General features: G+C 47.9%; 1 protein-coding gene across 1 annotated transcript; it reads left to right on the top strand.

Annotated features, from left to right (window-relative positions):
• Positions 1 to 468: 468 nt before the first annotated feature.
• hid1a (HID1 domain containing a) lies at positions 469 to 15,463 on the top strand. The gene is made up of 19 exons (XM_079746692.1): positions 469 to 575; positions 1,225 to 1,374; positions 2,483 to 2,653; positions 2,887 to 3,003; positions 4,708 to 4,814; positions 6,908 to 7,024; positions 7,355 to 7,562; positions 7,962 to 8,018; positions 8,136 to 8,276; positions 8,529 to 8,619; positions 9,073 to 9,224; positions 9,593 to 9,671; positions 9,975 to 10,139; positions 11,118 to 11,345; positions 11,832 to 11,983; positions 12,612 to 12,701; positions 13,076 to 13,167; positions 13,632 to 13,790; positions 14,669 to 15,463. Exons 1-19 carry the CDS (start codon positions 510 to 512, stop codon positions 14,730 to 14,732), a joined length of 2,406 nt encoding a protein of 801 aa, XP_079602818.1. The 5' UTR covers positions 469 to 509; the 3' UTR covers positions 14,733 to 15,463.
• The last annotated feature ends 578 nt before the right edge of the window (positions 15,464 to 16,041 follow it).

Raw genomic sequence — 16,041 nt, 5'->3', positions numbered from 1 at the left:
ACACACACACACACACACACACACACACACACACTCGATTACAATGTAACAACGATTCTTTGATCCAATCCGTTTGGGGAATTACATAAAACAATGTAATACATAAAAACGTATTTATTGTCCCCATGTGGTGACACCGTGTATCAATGTTCGTGTTAAACATTGATGTTTATGATGAAATAATAAAATCTGCGGTCAAAGTGGGTGTTACCCACTCGCACAAAGACATTTAAAATGTTTTAGGAATATACATTTAGAGCTGTATCATGATGCTTGATTACTCATTATTAAACACATGAAGGATGATTCGTGTGGGCCCCTTATAATAAGTGATCATACAGTAACAAGCTGACATGTACAGTAACCCCGGAAGAGGGGGATTGTAGTTCTCCGGCCGACCAACCAGTGGCGTGGAAACGCCTCCGCCGCGGTGACTCAAGCGAAGGAAGGAGGTGAGATTAACGACAGTCCAACGCCGGCCGTCGCTCCATAATAAAGAACACATCAAGATGGGAAGCACCGACTCCAAATTAAACTTCAGGAAAGCCGTGATCCAGCTGACAACCAAAACACAGGTACTGCATTTTTCATTTAACCAGAATTAGGGAGACAATATCAGTGACTGCACGCGGGTTATTATATAGTACACGGATGACACGCTCGGTGATGATTTAATGAATTTAGCAGATTGCGTGTTGTTGTGGAGGTTCTCTTGGGCTACAGATGCACGGTTCCCTCAAAATAAACGCGGATTTCAGATCAAGCCAATAAGAGAATTCGACCGTATGTCGATGTATATTCTCTGCAATGATTCAATCGTCACAAGGAGGCATGTTCAAATAATCATATAAATAAACCATCACAAGCATATATGGTTTTCATAGCGGCTGTTTATTGGTGAGACTGTGATGGCGCAGCTTAACCCATCTCCTGGTGACGTAGATCTCCACAAAACAGCACCACGCTCCCAGCTGCTGCAGGTGGATGGGCTGAGATTGCCTGGGCAGATCATGTTTCCCGTTGTCTGGTTACCAGATCGGGGCTGTGCTTACCTTGCAATTAGCCTCTGTCTCTGACTCAGTACACCAAGCAGACTGAACGTCACGACGAGGGGGCAGAAGGGAAACCGTTCATTAAAAAAGAGCATTGTTTTGTGCTCTTGAGGCTGTATCAGTTCTCTAGCAGCTGGTGTAAATTGCACTATGATATTGATGTGTTTTACAGCCCGTGGAAGCCACAGACGATGCCTTCTGGGACCAGTTCTGGGCTGACACCAGCACCACGGTGCAGGATGTTTTCGCCCTGGTGCCGGCAGCCGAGATAAGGGCTGTGAGAGAGGAGTCGCCCTCCAACCTCGCCACTCTGTGCTATAAGGTACACACGCTCAGTGCTGTAGCAGTGCGATAGGAGGGCTTTACAACAGGGGTTCCAGGAGGCTGCTATGAGAGACATCGTTTTGAAGGCCTCCTCCCCTGGTTCTTAATAATAATGCTTGTAATGCAATACAAGATCACATGTATGTAAAGGTTTCTCTCAGCGAATCAGTGCCTACTGCTGGGCTGGCCTCCTCCCCTCCCTCCTTTTCCTGTCCGGTCCTGAAGCCAGTTTCCTTTAGAGGCCTCTGTCAGAAACATAAACACAATCCGATAAGCACAGTAAGTAAGTTAGGACGATGTATTTATAGAGCGCCTTTTGAACAGATGAACAGTGACGACAGTGAAGAACATGAAATGATATAGAGCGTTAAAGATAGAAATTAAGAGACAGTGAGTGACCGGTGACTTGGAGGAGTCAGAATGGGAGGAGAGAAAAACAGGAATGTTTTTTTTCCCCAGATCTTGAAAGGATAATAGATATTTGACGTTGTTGATATTGATGTTAGTAGAAGGATGGGGGCGTGGACTTCCTCAAATCAAAGTTAATGTGTTAGTAAAAAAAAATTTGCTGCTAAAAGCACGAATTGATCAATTGGTTGAACACACCGGACATAGTCCCACAACATCTCGTCCTCCCTCTCCCTGGATGCATGCGTGTTTGTGTATCTGTAAGCAAATTAGTGTGCAGGTGTATGAATGTGCAAATGAGTGTGTCTGTGCATGTGCAGGTGTGCGTGAACGAGTGAGTGTGCAGGTGTATGAATTTGTGTTTGTGCGTGCAGGCGTATGGATGAGTGTTTACCTCTCTCACACACTGTACATCTGACTCCTACTGCTCTCTCCGCCTTCCCTCCTCCTCCCCCTCCTCCTCCTCCACCTCTCCTCCTCCTCCTCCTCTTCCTCCACCTCCTCCTCTTCCTCCACCTCCTCCTCCTCCTCCACCTCCTCTCCACCTCCTCCTCTTCCTCCACCTCCTCCTCCTCCTCCTCCACCTCCTCCTCCCCCTCCTCCTCCTCCACCTCTCCTCCTCCTCTTCCTCCACCTCCTCCTCCTCCTCCTCCTCCACCACCTCCTCCACCTCTCCTCCACCTCTCCTCCACCTCCAGGCGGTGGAGAAGTTGGTGCAGGGCGCGGGGTCCGGCTGCCCCTCGGAGAAGGAGAAGCAGACGGTGCTGAACTGCTCCCGGATCCTCACCCGCATCCTGCCCTACATCTTCGAGGACCCGGACTGGAGGGGCTTCTTCTGGTCCACCGTCCCGGGGGCCGGGCGGGCCGGGGTGAGGGCTGAGCGAATGAATGAATGAATGAATGAATGATCGGGATGGTCAAATATTCACCATATTATCTTGGGCCTAATCGATGTGTTATCAAGTGAGAACCCTTGCTGCCTGTCTCCCAACCTCATCTCTTCCTCCTCCTTTTTTATCCTCCGCCACGTCTCCTCCTCCTCCTCCTGCTCCTTCCTCTCCTCCTCCTCCTCCTCAACCTCATCGCTTCCTCCTCCGGTCAGACGGAGGACATGGAGGATGACGACAGCGCCCGTCCGCTGGCTGAGTCTCTCCTCCTGGCCGTGGCCGACCTGCTCTTCTGCCCGGACTTCACCGTCCACAGCCACAAGAGGAGCCCTGTGAGTGCACGAGGCACCCCCCAAACCAGACCCCCTCAAACCAGACCCCCCAGACCAGACCCCCCGTGAGGGACCCCCCAAACCAGACCCCCCGTGAGGGACCACCTAAACCAGACCCCCTCAAACCAGACCCCCCAGACCAGACCCCCCAGACCAGACCCCCCGTGAGGGACCCCCCAAACCAGACCCCCCATGAGGGACCACCTAAACCAGACTCCCAAGACCAGACCCCCAAAACCAGTCCCCCCATTACCGACCCCCCAAACAAGACCCCCTCAAACCAGACCCCTCAAACCAGACCCCTCAAACCAGACCCCTCAAACCAGGCCCCTCAAACCAGACCCCTCAAACCAGACCCCTCAAACCAGACCCCCTCAAACCAGGCCCCTCAAACCAGACCCCTCAAACCAGACCCCTCAAACCAGACCCCTCAAACAAGACCCCCTCAAACCAGACCCCTCAAACCAGACCCCTCAAACCAGACCCCTCAAACCAGACCCCTCAAACCAGGCCCCCATAGACCGACTGCCCACAGTGCTACCATGTTCCTTTGTGTTTCAACTTCGTTTGGTATCTCTTCTAGGTTGTCATGGTAACTGCCGTTGGGTTTTTCTGTAGGGTTCACTTGCATTTGCTATCTCAGAGATGGCATGGAAGGAAAGAAAATCGTAATGTTATTCACCTCTCTTAAGGCATGACAGTAAGATAACATTTAAAATCCAATTACTGGCTGCTTTACATCCAAATCCAATTCCAATCGTTATAATATTCACCTTGATTTATGTATTTAATATCAAATTAAACATAACATAATTAATATAATTCCTGGCTACTTTACATCCAAATCCAATCATAATCGTATCCGACTTTGTCAGTAGAACCAAATCTGTACTGATGTCAGGCTTGATATCTTCAGGACCGTGAGAGCCGGATCAGATCCTGAGGGCCGTTTCACGTCGTTGCCTTAAAGCTAAAGTCAAGGTTACTTCCTTCTTCCCTGTTCCATGCGGCACACACTAACCTGTCCTCCCGGTCGGTCTGAAGACAAAGTGAGGAATACTAGTGAGTTCACTGACCAGGAAGTCACCTCTTACTCATCAACAAGCAGGAATGTTGCGGGCATGTCGGATGACTGGAATGACGGATGGCCTTTTCCGGAAAGCTGCCACCGTCGTTGTTGTGAAATAACGTGGGGATTCCAACAATGATTCTATTTTTAGTTTTCATTTACGATTAAATAAACACAATTTCCTAACAATATTTTGGACGGTTAAGAATGCGTCTGAACAAGTAAATGGACTACATTTAAATTTCGCTATTCCACACAGTATCCACTCAAAGCGCTTTTCAATACTGCCTAACGTGCACCGATTCATGCACACATTCACACACCGACGGCGGTGTCAGCCACACAAGGCCGACAGCCAGCTCGTCAGGAGCAGTCAGGGTGAGGCGTCTCGCTCAGGGACACCTCCACACTAGGAGGAGCCGGGGATCGAACTGGCAACCTTCCAGTTACCAGCCGACCCGCTCTACTTCCTGAGCCACATGCCGCCCCCCAATGTCCCAAGCCTACTTACTTTAGGCGTCTGTAAACGCATAACCCTGTACCTGCTCCTGTATCATAATTCACTGTTCGTCGCGCTGAAGAAAAGGGTGAAACAGAAAAGTGTCTGACCGAGTCCTTGTGGACCCCCCACGTAGGAGTCTGTGGAGGACATGCAGTCCATCGACAGCTGTGAGTACATCTGGGAGGCCGGTGTGGGCTTCGCCCAGTCCCCCCCCCTCAACTACATCCACGACCTGAACAGGTGAGCCGCCTCCCCCCACCTCATGCCAGACACGCCTCAGTGACACGCCTCTGGTTTCCTTCCCGCTCTCGGTATGCAGAGCGCTTTAAGTGCCTTCGGAAAGCACCATGAATGTCATGAACTTTAATTAGGTGAGTGCTGCATGCAGCGCTCAACTATTGTTCTTCATAAGTTTTATTCTTTCTTTCTTTCTTTCTTTATTATTCTCTACTAACTTTGGGACCTATCTCCTTCCCCCATTTTTCACCGAGAGACTCCATTCAAATTTTAATATGTTCAGAATAGCTTGGAAATTGCGCGCTTCTTTTCAGATTTTTTAAATGTTTTATACTTTTTAAGATATTCTACTTTTAAAATACTATCTTTTTTTAAACATGGGAGTCAATGGGAGGACGGCGGAGCTTGTATCTGTATCTTCAATAATATCCAAACGGAATTTCGATCATTTAAACTTTATTCAGAATCACAGTTTTAGTTTCATACCGGCTTCGTTTTCAGTTGGTCTCATTGATTTACGTTGACGCTGGAGCATGAGGACGTTCAGCAGTGTTGCCAGATTGGGCAGTTTTTCCCGCCAGATTGAGCTACTTTTGGAGGACGTTCAGGCAGTGTTGCCAGATTGGGCTGTTTTCCCGCTCTATTGGGCTACTTTTAATCACGCACCGGCTTGCTATTCTCAGATAGCGAAGACACACACACACACACACACACACACACACACACACACACACACACACACACACACACACACACACACACACACACACACACACACACACACACACACACACACACACACCAGTGCAGGGCAATACATTTTACCTTTTAGATTCTTCAGTTCAACTCATTTTACATTTCTGCATTTTTAGCAATGCTTTGCGCTTTTCATTCAGCTTTCACTTTATTTGTTTCCAACCTTTTACATTTTCTTGAATGGTGTGCATGTTAACATGGTTTATTCCATTTAGACTTTTGAACTTTTGTTCAAATCCCTTCACTTGTTTTAAGCCATTTAATGTTTCTTTATGTCTTAATCTATGTGACTTTATTAAAAAAATATTTTCAACCTCACTTTGCACTGCAGGAAATGCATTTTCTAGTTAGCCCTGATCTGTTTTTAATGTTTTCCACGATGAGGTTAAAGAACCATACAGTGTTTAGAGTGGAGTCCATTATTCTTATGTTGTGTTTGCGCTCACCTCTATTATGCAAGTTGTTCCCTGCCTCCATAATGCGATCTCTTTAAAGGACCCAACCCCACTGAGTGAGAGTTAGAATCTCTGACTTGATTATGCAGGGGGGGAATTATGCTTATCTCAAAAGAGAGTGCTGCTGAATACCGGATATCAGCGCGGCTGTGATTCAGTGCCAAAGGTAATCACCGACTGATTACAACCGTTTACAGGAGACTGATAACAGGTCGGCAAGTGTAGCAGTTATAAGCAAAGACGGATAAGGATTTGTTTGTTTAAATATAACAGATTCGGCTCAGCCAACACAAATATTTGGGCGACTGGTCAGGGACAGACGGTTGCCAAGCAACACTCACATTATCCTGCACGCTAGCTTGCTACTTGGTTTAGCCTCAGGCCAGCTTCTGTGTACCGTCTACATCTATCTGTAAGTTTCCGTCTGTTGTACAGCCTGCGAAATCAGAGCCACTGTTGGGTTCGCTGCTCTGGTGGCCAGTCCGATTCCGATGAGTGAACAGCGTACGATCGTCAGCGGAACTAACGGTTACTCGAAACGCAGAGTGAAACCCGTCCAGTTAAAAGTCCCAGTGCTGTCGTACTCTGTATCAGCACTCATGGAATGCCTCTTGTCCAATCAAATGACTCGATCGGAACTCACTGTCGCATAACGCGTTTTCTTTTTGGGAACTTTCTTTTTTTAGTTGTAATGTTTTCTGAATAAACGGGAAACAGCCGTGGACAGAGAAGTGTCCTTTATTTCAGAACGAGTCTTCCAAACAGCTTCAGTACGACTTCTTACTCCCAGACAGAGGATGTAGGGAGAAAGATTGAGTCTCTCACTCCGCTACCCTCCATGTTGTTGTTGTTGTTTACCAACCCCCCCACCCCCCCCCCCCCCAGAACGGAGCTGCTACGCCTGTTGCTGACGTGCTTCTCCGAGGCCATGTACCTGGCCCCCTCCTCTGACCACAGCGTGCTCAACCCCTGGGTGACCTTCTTCTGCTCCACCGAGAACAGGTCAGCACACTCTCACACTCCAACACTCACACACACTCACTGAAATACTCAGACGCTCAATCTCTCAGTTCGTGACTCACTGCCTCTCACACTCACTCACGCACTCACTCCAACTCTAACACTCAACCCCACACCGACCCACTTTCACACTCACTTGCATACACTCATTCATCTGCATACTCACTCACTAAGCTACTTACACTCACACACTCTGACCCTCATTCACACACTCGCTTGCGTACTCATTCCATCACATACTCACTTTCACACTCACTCCCTCTCAAACTCGCTCACCCTCACTTCCACCCCCCCCCCCCGGTGCATCCACAGACACGCCCTGCCGCTGTTCACCTCGCTGCTCAACGTGGTGTTCGCCTACGACCCGGTGGGCTACGGGATCCCCTACAACCACCTCATGTTCTCCGACTACCGGGAGCAGCTGGTGGAGCAGGCGGTGCAGACGCTCATCGTCACGCTGGAGCACGAGGGCGGAGCCGCCCGCCGCCCCGCCTCCCCGTCCAGCCTCGAGGAGCAGGAGGTGAGGCCCGCCACCGGGGGGCGCCGGAGAGACTATGGGCCGCCACCGGGGGGCGCCAGAGGAACAGAAAACGCACAACAGAGCTTTTGTTTAGTTTGTTTGTTATTAGGATTTATATCTCCCCCCCACATCCCTCTTACATACTTATTGTATGTTGTACGTCCTTTTTTTTTTTAGCATTTTGTAGTCTCTTACCCTAGCTATCTTTGTTGTATGCAGGGAATGGGTTAACCTAGTAAGTGTTAGTGGTTGGTTCTATGAACATCCTTACTGTACCGACAGCGATATATCGTTGTTTCTCTTTCTTCTGACAAATGTACTACTGTAAGTCGCATTGGATGAAAGCGTCACTGACCCTCACTGTAAATGCAAATGTATATCTCTGCTCTCTTTTCGCAGTCTACCGGCCCTGATAACCTGTTTGTGAACTATCTGTCAAGAATTCACAGAGAAGAGGTACAAAGCCTTTCTTTCCTATTCATTACGGTACCAGATACACTCTGTCCTTTTTAAAGGGTATTTCCTGACCGTCTCAGCCAACTCATTAGTCTCTCCTGGATTCCCGGTTGGCAGGACTACGACTTCATACTGAAGGGCCTGGCCCGTCTGCTCACTAACCCCCTGACCCAGACCTACCTGCCCAACTCCACCAAGAAGATCCAGTTCCACCAGGAGCTCCTGGTGCTCTTCTGGAAGCTCTGCGACTTCAATAAGGTGGGGGGGGGAGTCTGAGAACCACGCCGTAGGAAAAATCTGGAAAGAGAAGTGAAGAGTTACCTAGAAGTTAGCTAGTTGGGGGTTAAGAGTTGTGATTCGCTTAAGTTAAGAGTTCTGATTTACTGTAAAGAGTTCTGATTCGATGTTATGAGTTCTGATTCTCTGACGAGTTCTGGTTGGCTGAGAACCGAAGCAGCGGCAGTGTTCTGTTTGGAGTTTGGACTCAGCGGGTTGTGTTTGGGTTTGCAGAAGTTCCTGTTCTTCGTGCTGAAGAGCAGCGACGTGCTGGACGTTCTGGTTCCCATCCTGTTCTACCTGAACGACGCCCGGGCCGATCAGTGTGAGTCTGACAGAACCCACCGGAAGTCCAGTGTTTCAGTCAGAAAAGGATCCATGGTGTATATATGACCGTGTGCAATCATGCCTCTCCCCCCGTCACATAACGCCTAAATTTGATATTATTCGTTTTTTTACTTCTATTTTGTTCTCAGCGCTAAAACACAAGCAACAGACACTTGACACAAGCTCAAAATATAACAAAAACGTAGAACAAATAAATATACGGCTAATAAAATGTAATAATACAAATCACCCCCCCCCCCCCCCATAAAAAGAAAGCACAAACCGACTTTTGACCGTATTGGTTTAACCGTGTGTTGTCTTTGATTTAAGTTAAGTTATCCTTTATTTGTCCCTTTGGGGGAAATTCTTTCTCTGCTTTTGACCCATCTGGGAGCCAGATCTACCTTTTTGTGTTCCACCTTTTTGCCTCCGCCCTTGTGTGTGTGCGCAGCCCGCGTGGGTCTGATGCACATCGGCGTGTTCATCCTGCTGCTGCTGAGCGGCGAGAGGAACTTCGGGGTCCGCCTGAACAAGCCGTACTCCGCTCACGTGCCCATGGACATCCCCGTGTTCACCGGGACCCACGCCGACCTGCTCATCGTGGTGAGGCTCCCCGTGGCGCTCTGGTCGGCGTGGGGACGTTCTCCCATGAGGGGAAAGAGTGTCGATGTATGGGCGCCACGTGGCTCCGGAGGTAGAGCGGGCTGGCTGGTCACCGGAAGGTCGCCAGTTGGACCCCCGGCTCCTCCTAGCGGAGTCCCTGAGTAAGGAGCTGCTCCCGACGAGCTGGCTGTCGCCCTGCGTGGCGGACGCCGCCGTCGGTGTGTGGATGTGTGCGTGAATGGGCGAATGTTGGGCAGTGTTGTGAAGCGCTTTGAGTGGCCACTGGTTAGAAAAGCACGGTATAAATGCAGTCCATTCCCCATATAGGATTTGTTCTAACTCGTTTATACTTGTTTTTGTTTAATTAGGTGTTCCACAAGATCATCACGAGCGGACACCAGCGGCTGCAGCCACTGTACGACTGTCTGCTCACCATCATCGTGAACGGTGAGTGACTCACTCTCGGAGAACGAGGAGGTGGGCTCCGTAGCTTCTCACCGCGATGAAGATGTGGCTCACGCAGTGGAGTCTCTGAAGAAGGTGTGTGGGTTCGACCTCCAAGCTCGGCCGTCTAAACCTCTAGTCCTCCTAGGGCAGATTGCGTCACTCCTACCTGCTCCAACATTACAACATGATGACTCTGCTGAATGAACGAAGAGCAGTAATGATAACGCTACCATCTTGCCTGACTGAAGCACACGGTAGTCCCCACAATGCACTAGTCCGACAGGGTGTGTTTCTCCGCTGCAGTGTCTCCCTACCTGAAGAGCCTCTCCATGGTGGCCGCCAACAAACTCCTCCACCTCCTGGAAGCCTTCTCCACCTCCTGGTTCCTCTTCTCGGCCTCCCAGAACCACCACCTGGTCTTCTTCCTGCTGGAGGCCTTCAACAACATCATCCAGTACCAGTTTGATGGTGAGAAACCAGAGACCTTTAACAACACCATCCAGTACCAGTTTGATGGTGAGGAGACCTTTAACAACATTATCCAGTACCAGTTTGATGGTGAGAAACCAGAGACCTATAACAACATCATCCAGTACCAGTTTGATGGTGAGAAACCAGAGACCTTTAACAACACCATCCAGTACCAGTTTGATGGTGAGAAACCAGAGACCTTTAACAACATCATCCAGTACCAGTTTGATGGTGAGAAACCAGAGACCTATAACAACATCATCCAGTACCAGAGAACTTTAACAACATCATACAGTACCAGAGAACTTTAACAACATCATACAGTACCAGGGACCTATAACAACATCATACAGTACCAGGGACCTATAACAACATCATACAGTACCAGGTTGATGGTGATAACCAGAGACCTTTATCAACATCATACAGTACCAGAGACCTTTAAAACACATCATCCAGTACCAGTCTGATGGTGAGGACTCAGGATTCATTCTGAGGAAGCATGTGCTTTGGGGATCGCGACGCCATGATGAGAAGCCTTCATTAGTCCCAGGAGGAACTCTCTGGTGTCAAGGCAGCAGCTGGAAATAGAACCTGTGCAATTCAAGGCACAGTAACAATAAGAACCAAAGAGATGTATTCATATACCTCTGTGGACTGAGTTCCTGGCTGTAGTGAGGCCAGGAGGGTATTGGAACAAAACAATATAATCAAATAAGCTCTGTATGGAGATCTAGAGGTGTTCCGGTACCGATACCAGTATCAAAAAATCATCTGACACTGCCTAAAATGCAGTATCGGGTATCGGCATTAAAATGCTAGATGCCGTATCGGTATATACGCGGTATCGGCCGAGACTCAAGTTCAGGGACCGGAATCTGTATTTGGAAGGAAGAAAACGGTTTCGGACCATCCCGCTGACCAAAACAAATGTACCATCTCTTTTTGTTTCCCTCTGTTCATACCTCTTCCCAGGAAACTGCAACCTGGTGTACGCCATCATCCGCAAGAGGAACCTCTTCCACCAGCTGGCCAACCTGCCATCGGACCCCTCCTCCATCCAGAAGGCCCTGCAGAGGAAGAAGAGGAGCCCCGACGTCATCTCCAGGACCTGCTCCCAGGAGACCATCTCCATGGAGGGCTCGCGGCCAGCCGTGCCCGCCGAGCCGGGGACCCTGAAGGCCAGCCTGGTGGCCATACCCGGTACGGGGCCTCCGTCGCCCCCCTGTGGGCCGTTTAATGTACTGCGACGTCGTTCAGCAGGCAGGCTTTTGAATAGGCGTTTGACAAAAGCTGAAACATTAGAGCACCAACATGGGTGGGGAAGACAATGACAACAAAAACAAAGAACTGATCAATATAAGAATACATTGAAAAAATACATGAAAAAAAGATTTGACAGATTTTATTTGGTCCTATTCTTGGCATGTTCATTGTACGCTTTTGAATGCTTCATTAACTATTAAGTCATTCAGAAGACACTTTTATCTTTTCACTCAGTCAAACCTTTCCACTCAGTCAAACACCAACCCCAACATTTTCTTTACGTCACCGTTTTGAAGAAAGGGGGGAAAACTATTTGAATGTTGACATCGATTTGTGACATTAAATTCTAAATAAACGGCGGTAGAAGGTTTCAATGCCCTAATCATTGTTTTCTGCTGACCTCGTGGTTTGTTTTGTTTTAAGGCATCGAAAAACTCACGGAAAAGTCTCAGGTGTCGGAGGACGGGACGATGGTGTCGATACCAAAGATGGACTCGCCCCAGAAACCCCTGGCAGACCAGAGCACCCTCACAGGCACCAGCGACACGGAGTCCAACTCTGGGAGAGACACGGAGGTAAGAGCGCGAGGGTGTGTGTGAAGAAAGTTAGGGTGTGTGTGAAGGAACTTTTGGGCAGGGGATTGTTTAGTAATGTTGCCCAGTTTTTGCTCGGTACTGCAGTGATTCTATTTGTTTATCATAGTATCATCAAGTAAAATACACCAATAACGTATCATATTTTACCAATGGATTACCAATGGTCATCCAGTACAGCTCACTAGCGATGCCCTATTCAGACTATAATCCAGTGTGTTCCTTACCGGCCTGTATCTCCCATGAAACCATGCCGGGGCGACGTGTCTCAGGAGGTAGAGCGGGTTGGCTGGTAACCGGGAGGTTGCTAGTTCGATCCCCGGCCCCTCCTAGCTGAGTGTCGAGGTGTCCCTGAGCAAGACGCCCTCAACCTTACTGCTCCTGACGAGCCGGCTGTTGCCTTGTATGGCTGACACCGCCGTCGGTGTGTGAATGTGTGTATGAATGGGTGAACGTTAGGTAGTATTGTAAAGCGCTTTGAGTGGCCACTGGTCAGAAAGCGCTGTATAAAGTGCAGTCCATTCACCATTTATCTGGGTGTGTTGTCTTGCTATAGCTTGAGACCGCCGCCTTTGACGACAAATCTCTTTCCGCCCTCGCCCCACGACAGGATGTCTTCTACACCGAGGCGGAGATGGAGAGGAGGCCTACATCCAGTGCGTCCTCCACCTCGTCCTACTGGGCTCCCAGTCCAGAATGGGTCAGAAACCAGTTGGTCTTCATCTTCAGTCTATCTGCATTGATCCCAGGGGGTTGATCATTCCACAGATCAATGCGTGCTCAATTCACTAATCGGTGGATTGGCCGTGTATTGATCAACCCACGGATCAATCCACTATGACACTTGATAGTGGATTGATCCGTGGATTCTGTGGATTGATCACAAGTATTGATCAATACACACGGGGCTCGATAGTGGATTGATCTGTGGATCGATCAGAACTCGTGATCAATCCACAGATTGATATGCGATCCGTGTAGTGTATCAATCGATCCAGTATCGAGCCCCGGTTAGGGTTAGGGTCACGGCGTTGTGATGGGGGTGTGACCGTCGGCCCTCGTCTCTCCCTCCAGGTTCTCTCCTGGAGGAGCAAGCTCCCTCTACAGACCATCATGAGGCTCCTCCAGGTACTGGTCCCCCAGGTGGAGAAGATCTGCATCGACAAGTACGTAACCACCGAGACCTCCCCGATTCAATATTATTCTGATAAACCTCCCCCATCCAATGATATTCAGATACATCTCCATCAAATAATAGTCCAATACATCTCCATCAAATAATATTCAGATACATCTCCACCAAATGATATTCCGATACATCTCCATCAAGTAATATTCCGAATCATCTCCATCAATTAATATTCCGAATCATCTCCATCAAATGATATTCCGTTACATCTCCATCAAATGATATTCCGATACATCTCTATCAAATGATATTCCGATACATCTCCATCAAATAATATTCCGATACATCTCCATCAAATAATGACAAACCACCTCCATCACTCAACCCTACAACATGCTAACCCAGCAAGAACGTCCAAGAAGAAACAAAGATTGACCAATCAAACATCCCGTTGTCTCCAGCCCCGCCCTCCTCCTGATCTCTCTCTCTCCTCCCCCCCAGGGGTCTGACGGACGAGTCGGAGATCCTCAAGTTCCTCCAGCACGGCACCCTGGTGGGCCTGCTGCCCGTGCCCCACCCCATCCTGATCAGGAAGTACCAGGCCAACGCCGGCACCGCCATGTGGTTCCGTACCTACATGTGGGGGGTGGTGTACCTGCGGTGGGTGGAGCCACCTGCTGGGGACGGCTGGGATTGATTAACGTCCAGGGCGTTCAGCTGACGCTTTTATCCAAAGCGACTTACAATAAGTACATTCGTCAGAAGAAAGAGAAACAACAACATATCTCTGTCGGTACAGTAAGGATGTTCATAGAACCAAGTACTAACCACACACCATCACTAGGTTAACCAATTCCCTGTACACAACAAAGATAGGTACGATAAGATGCTACATCATGCTAAGTACCGTATTTCCCGCACTATAACGCGCACCGGATTATAAGGCGCACCTTCAATGAATGACCTATTTTAGAACTTTTTTCATAAATAGGGCGCACCGGATTATAAGGCGCATAGCATAGAAGATACTGTGAGTGTGATACTGTGAGATACTGGGACTGTGAGTAAGCGCAGTAAAATGCTGTGTGCACTGACTACGATAGCCGTAATGCTGCAAGTGGTGTGGCTTTATCGTAGTCGTAGTGAAACATTTTATTATTATTATTAAATTGTTTTTATTGGTTTTTCATACTGAAACATTTTGACAGAGCGCCGTTTACAACCAGTTTGGATCAACCAATTAACCAATTGATCCATATATAAGGCGCTCCGGATTATAAGGCGCACTGTCGTTTTTTGAGAAAATTACCGGCTTTTAAGTGCGCCTTATAGTGCGGAAAATACGGTACTATTTTTATACTACACTACAGTATATACATATATACTATAAGGGGGAGACCTGAATAGAGAAGGCGTTGGTTTGGTTCTCCTTTAAGTCTCCGATGTGTGTCTGTCTATCCGTCTGACGATCCAGCTGTGTCTCCATCTGTGTAGGTCTTCCTATATTTTTATATTTTGATGTCATCTTCCTCCTGCAGAAACGTGGACCCGCCCATCTGGTACGACACCGACGTCCGACTGTTTGAGATCCAGAGGATGTAGACCGTGTCGGTCTGTCTGGGATCCAGGGGATGTAGGCCGTGGAAGTCTTTCTGTCTGTCGGAGATCAAGCCGACCCTTGACGTCAATCATTGGGACGATTCGCCTGGTGTCGTGTTTGTTTGGCATATTGCTGCTTCTCTTGTCATTCTCACTGTTTAGCGTTGCCTCCCAGTCCTCCTTGTCCTCGTCCTCTTCCTCACGCTGAGACACTGCAGCCTCGGTCGAAGCATGCAGAAGGAATTGTTTTGGGGTGGGAGTCGGGAGGGACTTTGGCAAAGGATGCCGCTACGATTGATTAAGCTTTTTTATTACAATATTGTTTCGATATCGTTCTCGAGTGGAGCAATGAAACGCTAAACGTTTTGAGTGACAGGGTGTCAATCATGCAGCTCGTTGGCCCTGAACATACGCTAAACATCGTTATCGTGTTCCGTTTGTCCAGCGTGTTTGCCATGGTTTAAAGTGTACTTGCACTCATCTTCTGTGAATAGTTGTAGTATATGAAACGAGGCAACAGGACTTTTAAGAGATGCATATTTAAGAATGACGTTATGTGGATGTAATCATGTTGATGACTTTTTTGGTCTTACATTCTGTTTCTATATATTGTGTTAATGTTTAAAGTATTTTTTCTTATTCAGAAGAATGTTGTTTATTTGGACCATATCGCTATATATTGTGTTGGATGGGAAATATCATGGTTGTCAATACATTAAAGACAATGCATAGTACCGTTCTCATTTATATGAATTGTTTGCAAATGTATGGTGAACCTCAATTAGACAATTCCCATCATCAATAATGCATCTTGTCCAGTAGAGGGCGATACAGATGCACTAACTCAGTGGTTCTCAACTGATCTGGCCTTGGGACCCACATTTTTCATGGTCATTATGTCGCGACCCATTTTCATTAAAACCAAGCAAATTTATTTCTCTAAAACACTATCACACATACACAATGTCATCATGTTTTTTTTACTTAAAAACAAAACCTTTTTCATCCCCGCATACAGAGCTCTCTAGCAATGAGAAACTGGTCAATCAATACTGCGTGCTGCTGATTTAGGTGAATATGAAAAAGATGAACATCATAACTGATCACACAAATATAATCTTCAAGTAGGCTTAGTAAACGAATTGTTTTTACTCAACAAGCATTCAGTGAAGCTTATGAGATAGTTGGGGATGTGCTTTTTTCCTGATAAGAGTTTCAAAGTCTGGGGTGATGTTTGACAGAGTTACTCTCAGGTCATGTCCAGCGTCCAACCTTCCTCTGCTTGGACTTGAGCTGGACCAAAGTTGAGGAG

Source organism: Pollachius pollachius (assembly GCF_949987615.1).
Source record: "Pollachius pollachius genome assembly, chromosome: 11".
Lineage (NCBI taxonomy): Eukaryota > Metazoa > Chordata > Actinopteri > Gadiformes > Gadidae > Pollachius > Pollachius pollachius.
Note: the sequence above shows the minus strand (reverse complement) of the source record. Positions and strands in the feature narration are given on the sequence as shown.

Excerpts from the sequence above, each read along its gene's own strand:
- hid1a (XM_079746692.1), top strand. The coding sequence starts at position 510 with ATGGGAAGCACCGACTCCAAATTAAACTTCAGGAAAGCCGTGATCCAG. Across the intron at positions 8,277-8,528 it reads AGCTCTGCGACTTCAATAAG|AAGTTCCTGTTCTTCGTGCT; the intron begins GTGGGGGGGGGA and ends TTGGGTTTGCAG. Across the intron at positions 11,984-12,611 it reads ACTCTGGGAGAGACACGGAG|GATGTCTTCTACACCGAGGC; the intron begins GTAAGAGCGCGA and ends GCCCCACGACAG.